The 23,876-nt window shown below is 35.2% G+C and overlaps 2 protein-coding genes across 9 annotated transcripts; one reads left to right on the forward strand and one right to left on the reverse strand.

Moving 5' to 3' along the window:
• Positions 1-5,054, forward strand: Cebpzos (CEBPZ opposite strand). Of its 8 annotated transcripts, none has more exons than XM_077791782.1 (6): positions 49-68; positions 2,043-2,119; positions 2,785-2,900; positions 3,835-3,879; positions 4,453-4,537; positions 4,675-5,053. In XM_077791782.1, exons 3-5 carry the CDS (start codon positions 2,786-2,788, stop codon positions 4,533-4,535), a joined length of 243 nt encoding a protein of 80 aa, XP_077647908.1. In that variant the 5' UTR covers positions 49-68; positions 2,043-2,119; position 2,785; the 3' UTR covers positions 4,536-4,537; positions 4,675-5,053. The 8 variants fall into 8 exon arrangements, with proteins under 8 accessions (XP_026261644.1, XP_077647908.1, XP_077647906.1 ...); XM_077791780.1 differs by lacking the exon at positions 49-68 and adding an exon at positions 76-148; XM_077791779.1 differs by lacking the exon at positions 49-68 and adding an exon at positions 242-587.
• On the reverse strand, positions 4,549-23,831 carry Cebpz (CCAAT enhancer binding protein zeta). The gene is made up of 16 exons (XM_077791778.1): positions 23,663-23,831; positions 20,319-21,814; positions 17,050-17,281; positions 16,255-16,444; positions 14,681-14,769; positions 12,852-12,905; positions 12,222-12,324; positions 12,053-12,121; positions 10,869-10,935; positions 9,530-9,630; positions 8,722-8,779; positions 8,236-8,429; positions 7,566-7,652; positions 5,249-5,310; positions 5,089-5,170; positions 4,549-4,715 (listed from the first exon to the last, which is right to left on the reverse strand). Exons 1-16 carry the CDS (start codon positions 23,816-23,818, stop codon positions 4,576-4,578), a joined length of 3,180 nt encoding a protein of 1,059 aa, XP_077647904.1. The 5' UTR covers positions 23,819-23,831; the 3' UTR covers positions 4,549-4,575.
• Positions 23,832-23,876: the final 45 nt, after the last annotated feature.

A 23,876-nucleotide genomic window follows, 5' to 3' on the forward strand; every position in this document is an offset into this window, starting at 1 on the left:
CGGGGCCACGGCGGGAGGGGCGGGCGCTGCAGCCTGGCGCACGCGCTGCTTGGGTGCGTGCACTTCAGGTAAGAGCGGCTGGTGGCACCAGCGAGGCTGCCCTAGTTGTAACTCTCGGGAGACCAGAGGGACAGGTTTATTTTTGTTTGTAAGTTTTTATTTTGGAAGCGAGGCCTTGCCAAGTTATGAGATCTCGGACACTCCAGTGTCACTGGGTCCCGTGCTCGGGAGGCTGAGCATTTCCGGGTCGCTGGTCGACCTTGGCTGGGGTGGTGCAGACTGTTCACCGCGCGCGTGTCGGTGCAGACCCGCCCCGAGAGCTCCCGGCGGAAGGCAGGGAGGCCCGGGAATCCCAGAGGGTGGGAGCGGAGCTGAGGCGTCCGCCGGGAGCTTGGTTCCCTACCGCGGGAATCTGCGCGACTGCTTTTGCTCTTCAAGCCCAGGGCCGAGATGCTGGGAAACGTCGCTCTTCGCTTCTGCACTCGGAGGCCTTGCTGTTCCGATTCGTGTCGCTCTGAGATGCTGGGCCTTGTAGGCCACTTCTCAAATCAGCGACTTTGATTTGCAGCCTTCACTCACAGCCTCAGGTCAGGGGTTTCGGGACAGCGCTGAGCAATCCGGACACTTCAGCACTGGAGGGAGCGTGTGCACCGGAAGCCAGTTTCCCAGGACAGCATGATGTTAACCCATGACACTCACCCCTTCTTTTCTTTGAGCTTGACTGATTGCTTCATTTTAAATTTCATCTAAGCCCCACCCGCCTTGGCAATCCTGGGTATTCTGGTGCTGAAAATACCCAGGTGCTCCCTTGCCACTTTTTCTGGTCAGGGCGCCCCTGGTGGTTTTTAAGCAAAGGGTATTTGTGAGCCGATAGAAACTCTGTCCCTGAAGCTCAGAGTTTATATTTTTAAAGAAAGGCAAATGTTTTATTATCACAGTATTATTATTATTATTATTTTAATCCTTAGCATCAATCTCTTTCAGCGACTTTTTTTTTTGGGGGGGGTGGGGTGGGGCTTGGATTCCTTAAGCTGTAGACCTGGTTGCAGGCAGGTCTTGTTGTCTTGAACTTAAAAAAAATAACTCCAAGAGGGCTGGGGTTGTGGCTCAGCACTTGCCATGGCATGTGTGAGGCCCTGGGTTTGATTCTCAGCACCACATATAAATAAATGAATAAAATAAAGGTTCATCAATAACTAGAAAATACATAAAAAAACAAGAGAGCACTCTGCTGAGCATGACTTATTTTGTCAGTAATGCACAGTATTGTAGAGAATAGAACAAAACCATTCTCACCTACTCACCCAAAGTTCTAACTTCCTTTGCTTCATTTCTTGTAAGAATAATAAAAAATTTAATCTTTTGGTCCCTAGGCGAGCACATTATCAAAATGAGAGTTGGTTATTTGGGTGGGGAGTTGGGGTGGTGAATACTTGATGAAGATATGATGGTATTCGAAGGAGATGCCTACACTCTTATAAAACTAAGATTTTAAAATTGTCTGAAGGATCTAGAATGGTGGAAGACAGGTTAAATAAACTTTTTAGCTCTCTAGGAACTAGGAGATTCCCACCCTACTCCTAGGTATTGTGAAAAGAAGGCAGAAAGGAGTAAGGAGTAAGCATCTGGGATTGGAGAGTGTTAAGACAACAAACTGCCTCTGTACAGACAGAAAAAGGATGGGGGTGGGGACAAGGGAGAATCACAATGTAAGATTAAAAACTAGTGGTTCTCCCATTCTTGATTTTGAGATTATATGGAGGCAGGACAAGAACTTGGACTTAGGTTTCGTATATTCAATAAGTCTCATATTGCCCATTTCTTGCCCATCTCATTTTTAGTTTTTACACTAATTAGAAAGACTCTTCCTCCCTTTTAAGCTTTTTGGGGATTGAATTGAGGGCCTCACGCATGCTAAACATTCACTCTACCTAGGAATTACACTCCCAGCCCACTGAACTTTTTTCATGTTTTGTGATGCTTGACCCTATTGTGCTCTACCACCAAGCTTGACACTCAGCCTTTTCTTATTTTTGAGACAGGGTCTCACTAAATTGCTGAGGCTGATCTGGAACTTGTGATTCTCCTGCCTCAGCCTCACTAGTCTCTGGGATTACAGGTGTGTCACTGCTCCTGGCTTCAACTTTCTTGATTAGTTTTTATTTCAATTACAGGAAGAGAATCAAGATCTAGTCTGTGTTGCCACTTATTGGATCATCACCTAATCAGTTTTCCCCCTTATGTGGCCCATGAGCTTCTTGCATAAAAATTACTTGGAGTGCCTACTAAAGGGCAGATTACTGGGGTGCCAACCTTAGACTTGCTGAATCAGAATTGAGATTGGGAGTGGAGGATTGCAGGCTGAGCCTCTTGGGCAATGCAATTAAAGTTTTAAGACTTAGTATCTCCCCAGGAAGAGGAAGCAGTTAACTTACTGCTCAACTTTGTATCCTTAGTGTCTAGCAAAATGCATGAACTGTAGCACATACTTCAACTTCTTTTAAAAATTTTTATAAGTTGTTAGTTTTTTTAATAATGCCTTCTTGAATTTTAAATCCCTTTCTGTGCTTTATGCAGTCTTGAATCTTTGGTTATTGTGCTGCTTAGGCATTGAGATGAAAACTAGGTATGTAGGATGTGTCTAAAACAATATAGTAATTTTGGGGTCTAATTCCTATAAAGTATTTCACACTGTGTGAATGGAGTTTTTTTTTTATAGATGTGGCAAAATAAATTTAAGCATGTTCATTTGAGTTTATGCATATTTGTTATTGTTAAATGTAGGATGGCCCACAAAATGGAATCAACGGCAAAGAAGATGTTTAAAGGAATTTTAGTAGCTGAATTGATGGGCGTTTTTGGAGCTTATTTTTTGTTTAATAAGATGAATACAAGTCAAGGTAATCATAATTCAGTAGTTAATGCTTTCAAGATGGACATAATGCATTTTAGTTATTAAATGCTATTGGCATTTTTGGAGAAACGTTCCTTCAGATCCAATGTATTAGATGTTTTTATGGGCAGAGAGGAAGCAAGGTATTTATTATGGTAGATGAGGTGACTCTCACATTTTTCACATGCTAATTTGTTTTTAGACTTGGGAAACTTCCACAACTATGGGTTTTACTTGTGGGAAGGGGAAGTTTGGGAGCAGCCTGCCCATTGTATTTCCTTGCTTGGTAGACTTGTAGAAAGCAGGGGAAGTAATATCACTGTATTCTCAGGATAACCAGTTTACTTGGGCTATAGTAATCTTCCTATACATCAATAGTGAGCAATAAAACCCTTCCCTGTGCAATCACTGAAAGTGATTTATATTAGAGTTCTCAACATTTTAAATTAGGAAGTACTGCTTTTTCTTGCCCTAAAACTGAATGAAGCAAAGAGTAGGGTGGTGACTTATCTTTGAAGTGTGTCACTTCTCTTCCTCAAAGTATCTTATTGGAACACTGTGTACCAGAGTGCTACTGGATAATTATAAATTTTTATACAGCGTTAATACATATTAAACTATAAAATAATACATATTAAACTATATACATATATGTGAACTATATATAATAAGGGCATAAAGAAAACATACCAACAGTTTTTAAAAGCAAATTAAAGTTTGGTATTAGTTTAAAAAACTAGGTATGATTTTATTTCCAATTCCTTGTCAAGATAAAATAACATCCATAAAAATTCATAGTTATATTTAATGAAAATTTACATTTCTAAATTACACCACATTTAAAACTCTTTGTATCATAAAGACTCTAAATTACAAAATTGTGCCTTTATGTTTTACTAAGATGAATATCTGATCATGTCTAACTTCCTTTTTTTCATTAGATTTCAGGCAAACAATGAGCAAGAAATTTCCCTTCATCTTGGAAGGTATGTTTTCCTTAAGTAAAAAGGAGTACATAACAACTTTTTCAGGTAATCTGTAAATTCTGCAGTAAATTATGACTGAGGACTAAATGGCTTTATTTTATCGTATGTCAGTTTTCAAAAACACTATTCACCCCTATTTTAGCTCCTTCTGAGACCATAGTGGGGAAAATTCTTACTTAGTTATCTAGATGAGAGCCGAGTTAGCTATGGGCAGATTCTTAGTACTTCCAGCGATTAAGAATGTAGAATGAGACCCATCTGGGTGAAGCAAACCACAACTTAAACCTCAGTTTTAAAAATTTGTTTTATCTCAAGTTTGCTATCTCTCAGAGCTGCTTCTGTCAAGTAATGTTTAATCCTCAGGTGATTGTTATAAGGACAGAACAAGATTATGTTATAACACTTGATCAGTGCTCATTACGGTAATTAGTAGTTAGAACTTACACAGGAAATGTTAATATTATTGTTGTTTTCATTTAATTATGTAGCAATATGGAAAAAAGATTATTTTTCTCAATGAAAGTTTAACGTTTTATATGATTTTTTATAAATGGCAGTTACTTTTATTTATAGTTTACTATAAAGCCATCGAACAGTCTGGAATGTATGAAATCAGAAGGCAAGATCAAGAGAAATGGTTGAATAGCAAAAATTAAGAGTAAGTATAAGTAGAATTTTAAGTTATAATTTAATAATTCATTTCCTTTGCTTTTTAGTTTTATGAGTGGGTTTTTGCCTCTTCTTCTTGAAATTTTTCTTTTTCTTGATAATACTTTTCACATCTCTGTTGTGTAGCCAGTCATCACGTTCAGCCTCCCATCTGAGCTGTTTGAGACCTTTGAGAGGAGAAGAAAGATGAGTTTAATCCCATTATAGACTCTGGACTACCACAGAACATCCTACCAAGTAACAGGAACTTAAGGTCTGCTTTGGCCTGTGGCTTCCCACCCACTATGCAAACCTACACCTTGTTCGTTGCTCCTGTTTTTATTGTCAAAGATTAATATTTTACAAATAAATGACTAAGGAAGGAAAAGGAAAAAATGTTCCGAAGATTTCATTTCCCTGGAACACTTTTACTTGTAAAGAAAAGAAACAGTAACTATTAAGATTAGAAATGCTAGGCAAATGCTCTACCACTACCAGTGAACTATAGCCCTAGACAAGGCTATTTTTAAAAACTTCAATTAAAAAATTCAAGTTACTTACTTGCATTATCTTTATTAGCCATGGCATTTATGCCAATATTATCAAACTTGGATCCCACATTCTCATCCAACAGGTGGCCAAACTTAAAAAAAAAAAAAGTTTATTAGAAAATGTAAAAATGTAGAATAGCTAACTTCTAAAAACAGTATATTAGCCTTACCTCTTCAGCAGATACAAACAGGCTGGAGTCATTGAGGTTTCTTTTCTTTTTTTTTCTTGGTCCTAAAAAAACAGTGTCCAGATTATTCAATTCTAAATCATTCATATATATATACACATATACATATATATATAAATAAATGTAAATCTTTCAACATGAGCTTATGTAAAAGTTATAGTTGAGTAAAGACATAACTGCAATTATCTTCTAGCACTGTTAGGAAGCAGACACTTGAATAAACATAATTTAAGAATTACTATATACAATTTTTAAGAAAGCTGATATTCTAATAGAATTTTTCAGATGACAATAGTATGTTCTTATTTTTCAGATCTGGCCACTGATCAGAATTTGCCCTTAGAGAAATATTATCAACCCAGATTAAAATTCCAAGGTTGATATGGATGGGTTTTTGGAATATTTAAGGCAAATAAAATTTAAAAAAAATTTTTTTTTGTAGTTGTAAATGGACAGCATGCCTTTATTTTTATGTGGTAATGAGGATTTTTAAAAATTATAATTTAAAAATTCAGCTGCCTGAAGTACATTAATTCAGTTTTTTAATAAACTTACAGAGTTGTTCAACCATGACCATAAGCCAATTTAGAACATTCCCATCAACTCCAAAAGATCCTTGGTGCCCATTTGCAGCCATGCTGCCCCTATTTCCCTGGATTTAACATTGTTTTTGATTTGCCTTTTCTAACTATTTCATATAAATGGAGTCATTTATATGGTTGCCTATATCTTCCTAGCTGGTATAATATTTTTGAGGCTCATCCATGTTATGTATCAGTACTTCATGTCATTGGCTGAATACATCCTAGTGTATGGATATATCACATTCTTTTTTATCCATTTATCAGTTAATAGACATTTGTTTTATGTTGATTTAGCATTAATGAATAAGGCTGGTATGATCAACCCTGTATAAGTCTTTGTGTTGACACATGAGAGCCACTTAAAAAATTTTTTTTTTTTTTTTTTTTTTAGTTATAGATGGACAACATCTTTATTTATTTTTCATGTAGTGCTGAGGATCAAACCCAGGGCCTTACCCATGTAAGGCAAGTGCTCCACCACTGACTGAACATTTCTTCTTCATTTTTATTAAGGTGAAAAGTATATTACATAAGAACTGAGTAAATACTAGCATAGCAGGATCTGTGTGAACTCTATGAGTAAGTATGTCTGTACCATTTTCTTAAAAGTTCCCTTAGGTTGTTTGGTCTTTTTTCTTTTTCCCCCTTTTTTTAATGGTACTAAGCCTTGAACCCAGGGCCTTGCACATGCCAGGGAAGTGCTCTATACCCCAGCCCTGAGGGACGAGCCTCAGGAAAACTGCATTTGAGCATATGCTCTTAATAAAATGTGATTTACTATTACTCAAGGGGAGTAAAAATCTGGAAAATAACAATTTTTATCAGTTAAATCATTTAGGTATTAGGGGATAATACCAGCAGTATTTTTAAGAGCTGATAAAAAAATTTTGTAGGCTTAAGTATGAGACTACTACCAAAATGCAAATAGTTTCTTTAAAAATATTTAAATTGTTTTTATTTAACTTTGAAAATCTATTTTTTATTTTTATCAGTATCTTCCAGTAAGTACAAGCTAGAAAGACATTCGAAACAAAGCATTTAGTGCTTTCCATATTTTTATCAAAAACTTGGAAGTGTCACTTGACATAGAACTTTTTCTTTTATTTGTACTTTGCAAATGTTAATACTATAAAGCATAATCTTACGAAATATATTATAAAGAATATTAGAGAATTAATCATAAAGGAGAATGTAATTAATGAAGGAGCATGAATTCTTTTTTCTTTTTTTTAAATATTTATTATTTTGTTTTAGTTGTAGGTGGACACCACAATATCTTTATTTCATTTTTATGTGGTGCTGAGGTTTGAACCCAGTGCCTTACATGTGCTAGGTGAGCATTCTACCACTGAACCACAACCATAGCCCCAAGGAGCATGAATTCTGACAAGGGTCAAATGGCAAAGAAAACATTTTGCTGAGGAAAGGAAAAAGCAACACTCTGAGAATCCAGGGCTTATATAAAAGATGATCTAGATAGAGATATTTAAATGTGAGAAGTAGAAACTTAGGAAGATGAAAATGATTTAAGGTGAATGTCAACAATTTTCACATTAAAAGAAAAAACCCTATTACCAATTATAGAAACATCTTAAAGGAAAAAAAATTCCTAAATCTTATTAACCAATAGAAAAGTTTATCTTCAAAAATGATAATAAATAATACTTTTCACATGGATACTGTTTCAGTTTAAAAGATTAAATGCATTTTCTTACCTTGAAATGACCCAGCAAAGTCAAAATCGTCATCATCCTTTCTCTTGCTTCTCTTAGTATTGACTTTTGAGCCGTCTTCATCAGACTCTGTTACCCAAATAAATTTGTTATTAAGCCATTTCAAAACAAAAGAACTTCAAGGTATGTTAAAATCTTAGTCTGATGGCAAGGATTGAACCCAGGGCCTCGCATGTGCTAGGGGAGTACTCTACTGCTGAGCCATAACCTCAGCCCGTTAATTATTATTCTAACATTAAAAAGATACAATATACATACTCAACTAGTATTATATAGAGAGGCTAATTATTGATTAAAAGTCCCAAACTTTGGGCTTGGGATGTGGCTTAAGTGGTAGCGCGCTCGCCTAGCATGCGTGAGACACTGGGTTCCATCCTCAGCACCACATTAAAAAATAAAGATATTGTGTTCACCTAAAACTAAAAAATAAATATTAAAAAAAAAAAGTTCCAAACTCAAAACTCAACAAAAAAATACTGTCTTTAAACCTTCGGTTTGAAATAAGAAGGTCCTCTTTAAAAATTCTAGTTTATTGTATTAATTTGAATACAGATTATATTAGAAATCTTTATTAGAAAAAGTAGCCCAAGACTGAGAAAGGATTTTTTTTTGTATTTGTATTTTATTAAAAACAAGAACAACAAAAACTTACCTGGAATGCTCTCATTTTCATCATCTAACACATCCATGAATGTTCCTCCATCTTCATCGATTTCAGCAAATTCTTCATCATTCATACTTCCCAAAGAAACTTCATCATCATCCAGGTTATCGAATTCATCATCGCTATCCTCTGAATCTTCATATTCCAAGTTATCCTTAGCTTTTGTTTTTTTCTTCATATTGCTGGAAAAAAATCCCAAACTTATAATGTAATGAGGGTATTGTTTTCTAAAGTGTTTAGGGCCTAATATGGTACAAGGCTACTGAATGACTTAAAAGGAAAATTAAAGACTACTCAGAGTATACTAGCATGTATTACAAATGTCCAAAATAAAAGTACTACACTCACTTCCCAAACTTAGTTGAATACAATTTCCCCATAACATCATATAGATCTAGGTCTGCTGCTGTGGGAGACAACAATTTGGGAAGTATTAGGAAACAGTAAAGAGAAGATTGAAGTAAAGTATTTTACCTGGCAAAATCAAGATCATCCTTTCCAGGGGTGAAACAGTTATCATCTTCAAATGTGTCTGTCAGAGAACAAGATTCAAATTGTGAAACACAGCAAAGAATAACAAGGTTGACATGTCTTATATCTGAATCAATTATAGTAGCAGAAATTATGTTCTGTTGTTTATGACAAGCACCAAAATGACAGAAACATGATTACTATTGGTGTGTCTTAGAATGTATAAGTCTGTTAAAAGCTGATTTTAATGAAGTGTCTATACTAAAACGGGTTCTACTTCTTTTTACAGTTGCTTTATGGAGAAAAAAGTACATTAAATAAAATGACTTGTAGTAACTTCAGTTCTTTTTTACTTTATGAGAACTATTTAGCTGCTTATTTTTAGTAGATATAATGTAACAAACTTGAAATCAATGTTAAGTCTTTCCAATTTTGCATGTATTTTGTTTTAGTCTGTTACATTTCAATTAAAATTTCAAGTGCTGTGGGAAGATAAAATAGATGAGACAGTAGACTAATTCTAGCAATAGTATTATGAGACTGTGAACAATAAATATGGTTCTTATTTGGCCTTAGGAATTATATACCATATAAATAGAAACTTTCTCACTTAGACTGTCTATTTTTTAGATTACATGTGGTTGAGTTACCATATACCATCAAAATATTTCTTAATCCTTCATTATGACTTACATGATATTCTTAGCTAAATGACTTTTTAAACACTAAGCTCACTTCTGCCACTAAGGTTCCATTTTCTAATAATAGATATTAATAGATCTAAAACTGAGATTCAATAAAAACAAATTACCAATCATTTTTTCAAATTCCTCATCATCCACATCTTCTACACTCTCTTCATCAGCACTCCGTTTTTGTTTCTCTTTAACAATAGCAACTTTTTTATAATACCTAAAACAAAAATGCATCTTATGTATTTATTAAAGGTCTGATCTTGATATAATTAAAACACTGAAGACAAACCACAATTATATTAAATTTTTTATGTATAGACTCAATTGGAGATGAGTGAAATTTGTCAATATACAAAAAATAATTAGATTTCAACAAAATAGGTATAAACTTGAGAAATGCAGTGGAATAAATTTCAACAATCTTAGTTTCTTTAAACTATTTCTTAACAACTCACTGATTAACTCATCTTAATCAGCGTGGCACAGTAGGGGATGGGGGTGCAGCTCAGTAGTACAGCATTTGCCTAGCATGCACAAGGACCTGGTTTGATCATCAGTATGTGAAAAAAGTAAGGACGACAACAGAAAACACAAAAGTAGAGTAATAGGTTGTTTCAGCTTCAATACTGACGATCTAAGTATTAGAATACTTTGGTCTAAATGATCTCAAAATCACAATAGTTTGTCAGCCCTACTCTTACACTAGGACACAGCAAAAAAAAAAGAAAAAAAAAGCATTTTCCAGATGATATCTATACCTTTAAAATTAAGTCAAATTAACCTATTAACCAGCTAAAATAATTTTACTTTTATAAGGTATTAACAGTAATTCTAGCAGATTTAGAACTTATTTCTACGAAGGCACAATGAATCTGGCCAATTCAGCTTTAAAGGCCATGATCTGGCCAAATTACTGGTGAGTTATCACTATATTAAACTAATATAGATTTTTTTTTTTTTTTGGTAGCAGGAATTGAACTCGGGGGCACTCAACCACTGAGGCACATCCTCAGCCCTATTTTGTATCTTAAGAAACAGGGCCTCTCTGAGTTGCTTAGTGCCTTGCTGTTGCTGAGGGTGGCTTTGAACTCACGATCCTCCTGTTTCAGCTTCCTGAGCCACTGGGATTACAGGTGTGCACCACTGCACCTGGCCTAAACTAATGTAGATTTTAAGTCTATAAAATTACTGTATTAAAAAAAAGACAAAATTCTATAAATTCAAGTTCATAAACAAAAATTTATATGCTAAATTATTAAAAATGCCTCAAGCTGACTGTATTTTCATTAAGGTATCTTAAGATCAGCAAAATGAGTAATCTTAATTTCCTTTACAAAATAGAATTATAGACACATTATTCTCTGATCTTCTCAAACTATAACAATGTCAATGAAAGATTTTAGGGGATCTAAAAATTTAAAAAGTTCCCCAATGAAACTACATTAAATATATTACCTGTGGAAAAACACTTCATCCACTGGTATTTGGCTTTCTTCTTTTGCGAGGAACTCCTTACTATTCACTGTAAAAATAAAGCATTTTAATTTATCATAGTAATCTCCTTTATGTGACAACCTCTGAGGACCAAATACAACACATCTATAATTCTAACATCTTAAAATGTGAGGAAGGTGGACAGAAGGGATCCTGAAATGCAAAGAACAATGTTGGGAAAAGTTGTTGTGGAGAGGATTCAACATATGAGACTGTTGATGTCACAGAGAAAAGTAGGCAGTTCATAGCCCAGTCACAGTAAAGGATTCTTTGAGTCTTCCAGTTGCATCCAGCATCCAAATTTTAAGAGAAATAAAAATTCAAAGAGTTATTTAACTTTATTTTTATGTGGTGCTGAGGATTGAACCCAGTAACTCACATATGCTGGGCAAGCACTCTGCCACTGAGGCACCACCCCAGCCCCATAGAGTTATTCTAATGTATAATCATTTTAAACTTATGCTTGTCATTCTAAGAACAGGAAGTAATGGTAAACAGAATTTTCTATAATTTTACTTATTAAGAAAATTAAGAAACAAGAATAATGAATGACAAAAACATTAGCTTTCGCCCTTCAGAATTAAAGACATCTGATTCATCCTTAATGAAAGAAAATCTGACTTCTAATTCTACTTTTAATTTTGAGTAAGCTCTTTTATATCTGTAGCTCTTTGTGAGGTCAGTCAGTTGGAAATTAAATTATTTATAAAGTTCATCTTAATCCTACTCTCAGAACAAAGGGAAGGTAGGATTTCACATGCAAAGAAATGTCTGCTCTGAATAGAAAAGCAGAATCAGATCCTGTTTAACAGAAGTAAGATTATCAATGAAGTTTAAAATGATACTCCATGACAAAGCCAACTTTTTTTTTCCTGCTAAGCCTATATCAGAGAACTTAAAATGATTTGAGCCATAAAAGAACATTTATGAAGGAGTTACTGATAGAGCTATAGATAATACAAGAAAGGAAAATGGTAATAAGTGCTTAAGCTGGGTGAGGGTTCCAGGAGGCTTCATCATACTGTTTGGTTTTACTTTTGGATATGTTCGAAATTTTTACTCTGGTAGAGCAAAGAATAATATAATTTATGTTTTATTGTCTTGTACCATCTTTTCTGTTTCAATTGTCCAACCTTTATACTTACCAGCAAGACCGTGAGTATCCTTTATAAAATGTTTCCTTTTTGGCTGCATCACAACACTGTCAGTATTTTCTGAAATGTAAATCAGGACAGTCTAATATAAGATCTGTGTTCATGTTGTTTACTAAGTATAAACATCGAACACTGAATAATTCATTAAACAGAAGCCTACCTTTGCCTTTATGTGGCTTTGGATTTCGGTATACGAATCGATCCAAGAATCTCATTAGGGTGAAATCCTGCAGTGGGTCCCCGGAATACTGGATATAATTTCCCTGAAAAGAAAAAAATGGGGGAAAAAAATCGGTCTCTCCAGGTAAGAAAAGAAAAAAGAAAAACATAAGCTTCTATTATCTTGTATCAAAGGCAGAGATCATCATTCAAATATCCCTCAAATACACACTGTACTACAAATGAATTAAATATACATATACATACACATTATATGATGCTATGTTGATTTTGTGTGTAGGTAAATAAGAATAATGTGGCCATCTAACCATTAGCTGGGAATCAAACCCTAAAGTGGGAAACTCAGCAAATAGGGAGAGGGCAATCTTTCTCCAGAATTTTGCCAGAATGTAATGAATAACCATTGTGGTTTTCTAATGTCCCACATTTCTATTCATCTCAGACATTGGGAAGAATCATTTGCTGCTCTGTATTAAACAAATTGTTGTTCCTCTACAAGAGTAGTGGAAAAAAAATATATATATATATGATTCTAGATGGTGGAGAAAATATCATATGACCAATTATTGATTATCAAAACCTATATCACTTTTGAATATTTTAGACTTACCTGAAGGATAGTTTTTGCAAAAAGGGCCACGGAGGGATGAAAATGCTCCGATAACTAGGAAGAAAAATGTGAATAATGTCAATTTCTTTTCTTTCCTGATACTGGGATTCAACCTAGTAGTGCTCTATCACTGGACTATATCTGAACTCTACTCATTTTTTGAGACAGGGTCTCACTGAGTTGCTGAGGCCAACCTCGAACCTGTGATCCTCCTCCTCCTCAGCTTCCTGAGGTGCTGGGATTACAGGCGTGCACCACCATGCCTGGCTAATGCCAATATTTCTAAGATTGTCTCTTACTGCAATTAAACTTAAATTGAGGACAATCCAAAGAACTGAAACTTAATACATCAGAAAGATGATTCTCAAGCATTTCAGTGCCAGGACCATTTTATACACTTAAAAATCAAGGATCCCAGAAATTTTATTTTAGTGGGTTATATGTGTTGGTATTTATTAGCAATTACAACAGAAAACTTTTAAATAATTATAGTTATTTAAAATAATAAACCCATTACCTATTAATGTAAACCGCATGTTTATGAAAAATAGTTTTCAGACAAAAAAAATTACTATGTCAAGAAGAATAGCATTGTCTTAGGTTATTCTCCTTTACTTTTTAAAAAATATTTTTTAGTTGTAGTTGGACACAATACCTTCATTTTATTTATTTATTTTTACGTGGTGCTGAGGATCAAACCCAGGGCCTCACACCAGCTAGGCAAGCACTCGACTGCTGAGCCACAACCCCAGCCTTTGTTTTGCTTTTGAAGGTAATGGGGATTGAGCCCAGGGGCTGGCACATACTACCACTGAGCTGAATCCCCAACCCTTTTTTAAAATTTTATTTTGAGATAGGGACTTGACCTCAAACTTGCAATCCTCCTGCCTCAGATTTCTGAGTAACTAGAATTAGAAGTGTAGGGCATTGCCCCTGGCTTAAATTACAGCTTTACAAATCTCTTTAATATCTGGCTTAATAAAAGACAATGGATTCTTTTTATCTGCTACTGTATTCCATGTTATTTTACTTGAAGTATATGAAGAAAATGTGGCCTCACATGGATATGTTGTTGGAAAATGAGGATTTAAATAATACCCTTTCACAAAAGCATGGAGATTTTCTTCTTTGATGCCACTGAAGATTAATTACAATTTGAAACTAAGTCAAGCTGTTAGCATTGTTTACTTATAATTATTTGGTCTACTTTGTATCTTTATGTTATACATTGGTCATCTGAAAAATACCAACCTGTCTTCCAAATGTTTTATTATAGAACAATCATAGTGTCACCACTAATTTCATCAGAAAATTTTTTTTTTTTTTTTTACCTAGGCATATGCTGTTATAATGTCAAGCTCAAGATAGTGGTTATAAGATTTCTAAAAATTTTAATCTTTGCTTGAGATCTTGAATTTCATTATTAACAACAAATAATGTTGGTTGTTTTCCTTGAAGCAACAGGATTGATTCATTTTCAAAAAAATACCTCCCAGATCCCCATGTATGAGTAAGCCGTTTGTCAGTTTTACGAAAAAGCAGTTACATGAGTTTGGATTGGCTACCCAAGAGTTCCCTGAGACATGAAAGAATCTTCACACTACAGAAATGTGCTATGGAAAATCGAATAGACATGCACTTTAAGGTGAAGACTCACTGAAAAGGCATCAGGGATCCTGAGAGGTCTGTGATAACATTTTAATAATAGTTGTATAGGAAGACAATATTTATCATTTACAGGAAAAATGGAAACTTTGATGTGTTAAATCCACAAGATCAAGACTATACATAGCACAAATGAAGTGAAAGATAATTTGGAATTATTTTACCTTTTTGAGTTCCCAAAGACTTGTATTTTCAGCTCCACAGAACAAAGGGTTTCTACTGAATGGATCATATGTTTTCAGTTGTTTGCCACCTAAAACCCAAAAATAGTATTTTTCAAATGCTTTATTTCTAGTCCAAGATGCCATTAAAACTACTATGATCAATATTTTCATAGATAGATAATCTTAATTAGCCAGGCTTCCTAGCTTGAAAACTCCAAATCTCTTCAAGAATTTATCTTGGTATCTAAGCTAACATTTGTTCTTGAATAAACCAAGCTCAGGTACTAACACATCCCTTCATTACTTTTCAAATAGCAACAGAAGGTGCTGAGCCACAAATGCAGGTTCATAAATGTGAAGATGGAAATTACCTGAAGATAGAATAGGTTTAAAGTTCTTCTGTATTTGTAGAATGATCCAATTATTTGTCTTTAGAGTGTTTCTAGAATAATTCTTACTTGGAACAGATTTATACTATGTTCACGTTTTCAGAAACTCAGCATTGGGCTGTGATTGTAGCTCAGTGGTAAAATGCTTGCCTAGCATGTGTGAAGCACTAGATTCGATCCTCAGCGCTACATAAAAATAAATAAATAAAATAAAGGTATTCTGTCCATTTATAATTACAAAAAAAAAAAAAAAAAAAAAATAGGGCTGGGGATGTGGCTCAATGACAGAGTGGCCCTGAGTTCAATCCCCAGTACCCGCCCCCCCACAAAAGAACGAAGCTCACCATTATTCAAAAACCCAGTGTAAACTATCTCACAATGCACACCTTGTCATCCTTCTAAAGGATTTTTCTCAGGTTAGTCTTCATGATAACTGATGAATTCTTATAAAAACATTCTATGACATATTTAATTCAGTTTGTGTATGTGGAAAACCACTTAAGGTTTCTAAGTCACAGAAAGTTTTACTATCTGAAAACACTGCTTTAAGAAACTGTAGATGGGCTGGGATTGTGGCCTAATGGTAGAGCGCTCGCCCAGCATGCGTGGGGTCCTGGGTTCGATCCTTAACAACACATATAAATAAATGAATGGAATAAAGGTATTGTGTCCAACTACAACTAAAAAAATAAATAAATATTAAAAAAAAGAAACTATAGATGGTCAAATAAAAGAACAAAAAGGTCTACACAATTCACAACTTATGACAAAATGCTTTTGTTCAGAAACTACTTGTTTATATTCATGTATTTAAGGGCTTTGCATGTAAAGATAAAAGGTCATGAAATTAAAATTGGCTCAACTTTTATATAGCTGAAGGAAATGAGACTTATTGTACATCTCAAATGTCCAATTTTTTCACTTAATCCTCACAGCTCTACTTGCTTTAATTTCTGATTATCTATTTTAAAATGCATAGTTATCAATGTCTTGCTATATTTAAAATTTACTTCTATGCCTGGGGATACAGTTCCATGGTAGAATATTTGCCTAGTATAGACAAGTATATAGTTTGATCCTCTACATCACCAAAAAGAAAAGAAAATTTCTGTGCAGATCAAAGAGAAAACTAATTAGCTGGTTTAAGAATTCAAGAGAAAAATTTAAAGATTCAAAAGCCTTCACCTTTCAAATTATCAAAATGTACCCAGGAAGGAGTCTTTGGTTTTGTGGTGTCTGTGTCGCTTTCAGGCACTGCTTCCTCTGTTTGCACTTTTTTCATTGTATCCATTTCTGTTTCTTTGTCTGCATCAGTGAATTTTTCTATGTCTTCATCATCTCCTATGTCAACAAAATTTTCTTCATCATCAGACTCCTAAAAAAAATGGTTTAATAAATTTATGTTAATTAACTGGAAGTTGCAATAAAGTCAGTCTTCAATCATGTGATATAGAACTTTGAAGAAATACTTTTGCAATTTGGTGAAACATGAAAAGTCTAATAAATAAAATGTTGGGCTTGAATGATATGTAGATTAAGAGAGATAGCATCCTTTTATTTCTAAATGAAAAAGTGTTAAATTTTGAGCCAAGAGCTCCTGAGGTTTTGGAACTTTACTACTTAGCCCACAAATAAATATTTGGTATGTTGTAAATAACCCTATGAGGTGCTATAATTTTTTTTTTCATTTTGCAATTGAGGAAACAAATTAAGAGATCTATTAGTTCTATAATCTTCTATCACTTTCTCACAATATTGGAGTTTCTAGTGTAATACAATTTACTACAAGTAAAGGGATCAAGCAACCTGTCCCCACCTAGCTAATTGTATACCTGGCATTAAAATCTAGGTCTGTCTGATTCTAGACCGCACACTGTGCTCCAGAGAACTAAGTTACCTTCACTGAAGCAAAGAAAAATAAAACAAACCACCAATATATTTTAGCTCATACTTGATTTAAAAAACAGTTTTCAAACATACCGGGTGATCATTTAATTGACTTCTTAAACCTGGTTTTGCTTTAAAGATCTCAGACACAAGATATAAAGCTCCACATATGAAAGGTGGCATCTGTGTGCAAGTAACCTGAAGCAACCGCTTCACAAAAGCCTTCACACGACGCAACACAATGTCAGCTTTCAGAGATTTGTAGACAAGGTTAAGAAACATAGCTTGCTTGGAACACATCATCAACCCAGGATCCAACATCTTTCTGTAAAATAAAATCAATACAGAGGTATAACTTTCCTACTTACATTAGTGGAAATAGGTAAAACGTAAATTAATGACCTGAAGAGAAAGAGTGATGATGATAACAAGGGAAAAAAAGTTACAGGAGCAAAAAGCATTTTGTTTTATGGTTTCCTCTCCTTTCTGTTTTATAAACTAATTGGACACAACCCTAATAGTGTAAAGTTTATAAGAATATAGCACCCCACTAAAAGGCTAATCTGAAACCAAATAATGAAAAAGCAGTGAGCCGGAAGACCTGCTTTTCTCCACATATTAGTACCTACTTGCTGGGTGACCAGAGGCGTCCCCACATGGCTCTAGTGAACACTATCTATGAATAATAGAAAACTAAATTGTGAGGACTTCAGAGAATCTCTGGTCCAATGTATTAGCTGTATAGTATCCCTTCCATACATGCTATTCTTTCTGTCCAAAATGCTTTTCCCCACTTAGAGAGTATCTAAAATCAATTCCTCCTCTATTATCCTCTCATTTTCATATTCATGTTCTTCACAGTTTCACAAACTTTGTTTCTTTGGCTTTCCTGCCTTTCTCCTAAGTTCCAATAGGACACGGACTATGCCTATTTTTTACTGTGTCCTTAATGTCTGAACTAAGTGCTCAATGTTTTTTGAGTGAATAAATGAATATCCAAAGTAAATGTTTGTGCATTCCTCACTCTCACTAGGAATCCAATCCCATTTTAGACAGCTAGAAATCTCCTCACTTACTTGGGGGGTGCTGAGGCTCAAACTCAGGACTTCACATACGCTAGGCAAGTCTCTTACCATTTAGTCCCCAGAAATCCCTTCTTTATCCAAAGCCGAAATCTGTTCCTATATAATTTACAAACATGAATTCTAATATCCCCTGAAGCAACACAACCGAATTATATTTTTACTGCACAGCTTTTCAAATACTTGAATCTATATAGCTATTATGTGTTGCTCTCTCCTCAGAGTCTTCTATGGGGTGCTCAATTCTAGTATCATTAACTTTTATTTTTGGGAATGCTGGAAATTGAATATAGGGCCTCTTACCATTGTTCTACCAAACTATACCCTATTATGATAATTTAAAATATTCTTCAACTAAAATCTCACAGATGCCCCAACTGGTCTGGACCTCTACATATCAGGTCATCTAACTAGGTTAGCTTTAATAATGTGGGATCATTGCTTCCTTTACTCTTAAGCATTTCCATTAACTTCTTTTCATTAGTAGTAGAAATGAAAATACATGTTTCTATATTGCTCTGTATACCCATTTTCCCTGTTGTCAGTTCTATAATTCTAGAATATCTCAGTGATAAGAGAATATTGTATTATTCAGATTTCTTCCTTCACACTTAAACTTTTCAATATTTTTACCCATGCAACTCAGTTTTAATCATAAATTTCATCCCAGGTCAACAGATTTGAGAATTTAGACATGTTTTCATCATGACAGAGAGCATTTTCCTTAACTTTTTAAAATTTATTTTAGTTGTAAATGGATACAGTATCTTTTTATGTCTTTATTTGTATTTGGTCCTGAGGAGTTACACGTGTGAGGCAAGTGCTCTACTACTGAGTTACAGCCCTAGCCTTCCTTAAGTTTTTGATAAATCATGTTTTTGTCATCCAAATCACATTTCTTTTTTTTTTTAAAGAGAGAATGAGAGAGTGAGAGAGAGAGAGAGAGAATTTTTTAATATTTATTTTTTAGTTCTCGGCGGACACAACATCTTTGTTGGTATGTGGTGCTAAGGATTGAACCCGGGCCGCACGCATGCCAGGCGAGCCCTCCACCGCTTGAGCCACATCCCCAGCCCCAAATCACATTTCTTTGATCCTTAAATTAAGTAGGATTTTTAAAATTTAATGAATTCTTAGTAAAGCCAAGAGCAAATAGATCATTTAAGAGGGCTTAAAAGTTTTAAAAGAAATTCATCTCTGAGAGGTGTTGGCTAATAGTAATTGAAAAGAACTTGGGAATATATTTGTCCTCAGAGATAGACTGTTGCATTAAACAGACTGCTGTTACATGGAAGAGAAAAAACTTTTCAAATAGATTCCAAACATTTTCTAAAAATATTTCTATGACCCTCAAAAATTAAACAAAACCCCCAAATTTCTACATTTTCAGCTTTGAACTTTTGTTTTCTCAGCGGTAGAGTGCTCGCCTAGCACGGGTGGGACCCGGGTTCAATCCTCAGCACCACATAAAAATAAAGGCATCGTGTTGTGTCCATCTACACCTAAAAAAATAAATATTAAAAAAAAAATCTAAATTTCTTTTTGGTTATACAGTAGAATGCATTTTGATATATTATACATACATGGAGTATAATCCCATTCTTGTGACTGTACATGATGTGGAGTTACACTGGTCTTGTATTCATATATGAACATAGGAAGGTTATGTCTATCTGATTGATTCTACCGTCTTTCCTATTCCTATCCCCCATCCTTTCCTTCATTCCCCTTTGTCTAATCCAAAGAACTTCTATTCTTCCCTCCCCTTCTTAATGTGTTAGCATCCACATACATTTGGCTTTTGTATTTTGGGGATTGGCTTATTTCACTTAGCATGACAATCTCAAGTTCCAGCCACTTACTGGTAATGGCCATTATTTCATTCTTTAGTAATATTCCATTGTGTACATATGCCACATTTTCTTTTTTGGAACTCTTCTTATATTATGAATGGTAAGTATCAATTACTTAAAAAAATCACAGATTCTTTAAAAAGTGTTGTGTAAGATCTTTGAGATTCTTTTTAGTGTACCAAAGAAATGACTTCCATTACATCTCCAGTTCTATTTCCTTAATATTCCAAAAGATTTAAAACAAAATGTTAATTTTCAAATACAGATGGTAAGATATGACTTAATTAAAGTTCGTGAGTAGCAAGTTGCTGAGGGAGGTCTAACTCCAGTTTTCTAACTCTTCCTTGAGCTCTACACAGGGAACTGCACGTGCTATATTAGATCAAGTTATCTGTCATGTTTATGTATTAGAATGCTTTGTACCTACCTGTATAAGGCTGTATAATATCGATCTGATATTGTCTGCTGAGAATTCATTACCTGGAAAAGCAACATTAAAGCCTGCACACTGGTATTAAAGTTTACAACATGCAACACTTTGAACAAAGTATCAACCTGCTCTTTCACTTTCTCATCACCTGTCTCTGAATAAGGGTATGCCCTATTCACACCTGTTAGAAGGGCACTAAGCATTTTTGACTCAATATCTTTTTTCTTGATACAAGTCCGAAAAAAACAAAAATAAAGAGTTATTAATTTGTTAGCCAATTCACTTTCTTCATGGGAGAGGACCATTTGATTTAAAAAGCAAATTGCATAATATTGAGCTTTGGAGCTGATATTTGAACGAAAGAGTAGCCTTTCTACTTCACCACACACAACTCCTTTCATATTGGGATGTTTACAAAGTAATGTCTCTAACAGGTGGGAGGCTTTTGTGGCTATTCTGTTCTGAGGATCTCCCAGTTTATTTACCACCTGAACAAGAAGAGCCTTTTCTTCCTCAGGCTTGTTACAAAGAAGCTCATGAGCAGCTGTAAGTGCTCGAGTTTTAGTGGTTACTAATGAATCATGACTTAAAGTTTCTAAGACCTGAACAAATTCAGCTACTAAGTGTTTTAGTTGGTGTTCAAAATACCACAATATCAACCTTCTATCTCTTGAATCCTTGTTGCCACTGGACAACTGTTCTAATTTGTTGAATGGATGCTGACTGAAAATCCGTAACTTTCGACTTTCTGGCAAAAGGTCTGTAATGAGTAACTCTTTGAAAGTATCCAAAGCCATAAGGCACTGCTGTTTGCTGCCCTTCTTTTTAACAAGGTTCACAAGAGTTTCTACAAATTGGAGTGTGTGAATCGCATCATCCTGGATGAGAAGGATCATGGCTGCCATCCGGTCACCTAGTGTCCCTGATGATACAATCGCCTTCATCCAGGTAGAAGAGGCTCCCTTTTGATTATTCGTCTTACTTTTGAATAAGTTAACTTCATGCTCATATAGCTTCTGAGCCAGAGTTTTGTACTTAGACACAATATCTTGAGGCTGAGGTTCCAAAGAATATTCATTGGTATAATCCAAATCATACCATTTGCCCCCAGGCTTGAGTAACAATGTCTGTCTCTCAAAAAATTCAAAGATGTCTTGTTGTTTATCTTTCTTTACTTTTGATATGGTACCACTGTTCTTATCAGAACGCTGTTCTGGCCTCTTATTTTTCACCTTATTGATTGATGTCCGTTCACTTTCTGCTGCATTTTGCTTTTTACTATCTATGTTAGATACTTTTGTTTCTTTTTTGCTGGCATTTTCCTTTTTAGGTTGTTCATCATCTTCAATGAAAGATTTTGCATATTTGGCCAAACTAAGATTTTGAATAAATGCTTCCAGTTCACCTTGCTGAAGATCATCAACTGCTCCTTTTTTTCCTCCATCCACCACTTCCTCATTTTCATCCAAAGTAGCCAGCATAAGGTAATCTTGCTGTATAAAAACATAAAAAGTTAAAAATATATCACCAATCCAACACTTCAGTTACAACTTCATCTTTGAAATCAATGAAACATTGAATTACAGTATTACCTGGGCTTCCACCCTCCCTCCAAATACTTGATGGATCCAAATTTAAATGTGCCAAAACCATAAAATAAGGGAAGAAGGTACAACATAAAAAAAAAAAAAATTTAGAATGGGAAAAATCTTAAAATTCAACGTAAAATTCAGGGCCCACAAAAGATAGGATCAGTAAATTTATCATTCTCTCACACATAAAACATATAGAAAAATAAAAAGACAAATGAAAACTGAAAATTGTAGCAACTCATAAAAGTAAAGCTCATTACCTTAATACAAAAGGTTTTGCATATCAGTAAAAAAGTGAGAAGTACCCAACAGGAAAACATGCAAAGGATAGCAACATGATAGAGAAAAATGGTTCTTTAGAAGATACGAAAAGATGCTCAACTTTGTTAGCATTTGTACAAATTCAAGTTAAACTGCATTTGGTGAGGGCAGGAGCGCTTTCACATATGGTTGATGTGAATGTAAACTGGTACAACCTCTATGGAGGGTGATTTATCAACTTTAATCAAAACACAAGGCACACACATATGCGTTAACCCACCATTTCCATTTCGGCAAATTTAAATTACACATATACTTACAAATATGGGGGTGAAAAATGTCTAAAGTTATTTACTGCATTATTTAAAATAGCGAATCATTGGCAACAATTTAAATATTCATAATAGATAAATTAAGACACAAAATGATTTATGCAGATACAAGTCCAATAACAGAATTTTATACAGCCACACAGAAGGAGCTCTAAAGACAGAAAAAAAGATGCAAAATATATGGCAGCATTTGTGTAAAGAATAACAATACATGCGTATATTTCATTTACATAATTGTGCATGTGTGAGGTCTAGGATATACCTGGAAGATATAAAATACAAAATAAAGTATAAAATATAATTGCTGTCTAGAAGATAAATTGCATATCAGGAGATAAAAGTGGGACAGAAGATTTTTCATTGTGTGCCACCCCAACAACCTTTTAAAGTTTATATCGTATATATATCACTTATTCAAGAATTAAATATAACCCAAGTATGAAATAAACAATAAATCTGTCCATATGATTACATATGTCCTTCTTCTAACAGCACCCCTCCCCCCACCCCTCTCCAAACTTAGTTAGGCACAATTCTGTCTTTGATTTTACACTGTCTGTTCCATCTGACTGGACAGACACATGGCTCACCTTTCCTTTTCCTCAAGTTTTAGCTCAAGTATCTTCAGACCTGCGTTTACAGGTCATCTCATTTAAAACTGTAATGCCCTCTCAACTCTGTATCCTCCTCCTTTTTCTCTGGCACTACTTAGCATCTGATGTACTATCTAAAGTTTGTTTACTGTTTCTTTTAACTTGGAAAGTGAATTCCATAAAAGGGAGGCTTTTGGAGCGTACAGCGAGCATGCCCAAGCCCCCTTTGAGTACAGAAGTTCCAACACAGGCCATCAAAACACTAAAATCACGAGGTCAGGACCAAGAAGTCCGTTTTCTCGGACCTGATGGAGTGATGGTTATACCACGTCAATAACATGAGGATCGCTTATTCCCTGAAGAAGGCCACAGCATAAAACGTTCAATCCAGACTTTTTCTCTTGCAAAGAGCGGTGGAAAGAAGAGAGGGAAGCGCACCGAGCACATTCTACAGCTCTGATCTGGATCCGCAGGGCTGGAGCGGCGGACCACTGCCCTGATACTCTCAGAACTGCTCCCACACCCGCCCGGGTCTCCCTTCCGTGGAAGCCTCCGGCCGTTACCTTTGTGCCTCCGAGCCGTAACACCTCCTCCAGCGAGAACCCATTTTCGGCTTCACCGCTATCATCTTCGTCCTCCTCATCCGGATCGCCTACCGCCTCTTGCCCAGCCCAGGGCCGCTTGGCATGGAACTCCAAAGGCGCCTTCGCAGCCGCCATGCCTAACGGAGCACGCGCGCGCAATCTGCGGGCCACTTCCGCTTGTCACGTGACGTAC

This window comes from Urocitellus parryii, chromosome 12 (genome assembly GCF_045843805.1).
Source record: "Urocitellus parryii isolate mUroPar1 chromosome 12, mUroPar1.hap1, whole genome shotgun sequence".
NCBI classification, from domain to species: Eukaryota; Metazoa; Chordata; class Mammalia; order Rodentia; family Sciuridae; genus Urocitellus; species Urocitellus parryii.

Coding starts and splice junctions, on each gene's coding strand:
- Cebpzos (XM_026405856.2), top strand. Junction 2,901..3,834: donor TAAGATGAATACAAGTCAAG/GTAATCATAATT, acceptor TTTTTTCATTAG/ATTTCAGGCAAACAATGAGC. Junction 3,880..4,452: donor ATTTCCCTTCATCTTGGAAG/GTATGTTTTCCT, acceptor TTTTATTTATAG/TTTACTATAAAGCCATCGAA.
- Cebpz (XM_077791778.1), bottom strand. CDS start 23,818: ATGGCGGCTGCGAAGGCGCCTTTGGAGTTCCATGCCAAGCGGCCCTGG. Junction 9,631..10,868: donor GATGAAGTGTTTTTCCACAG/GTAATATATTTA, acceptor TTTTTGTTTTAG/GTATTATAAAAAAGTTGCTA. Junction 5,311..7,565: donor CTTTGCTGGGTCATTTCAAG/GTAAGAAAATGC, acceptor CTGTTTTTTTAG/GACCAAGAAAAAAAAAGAAA.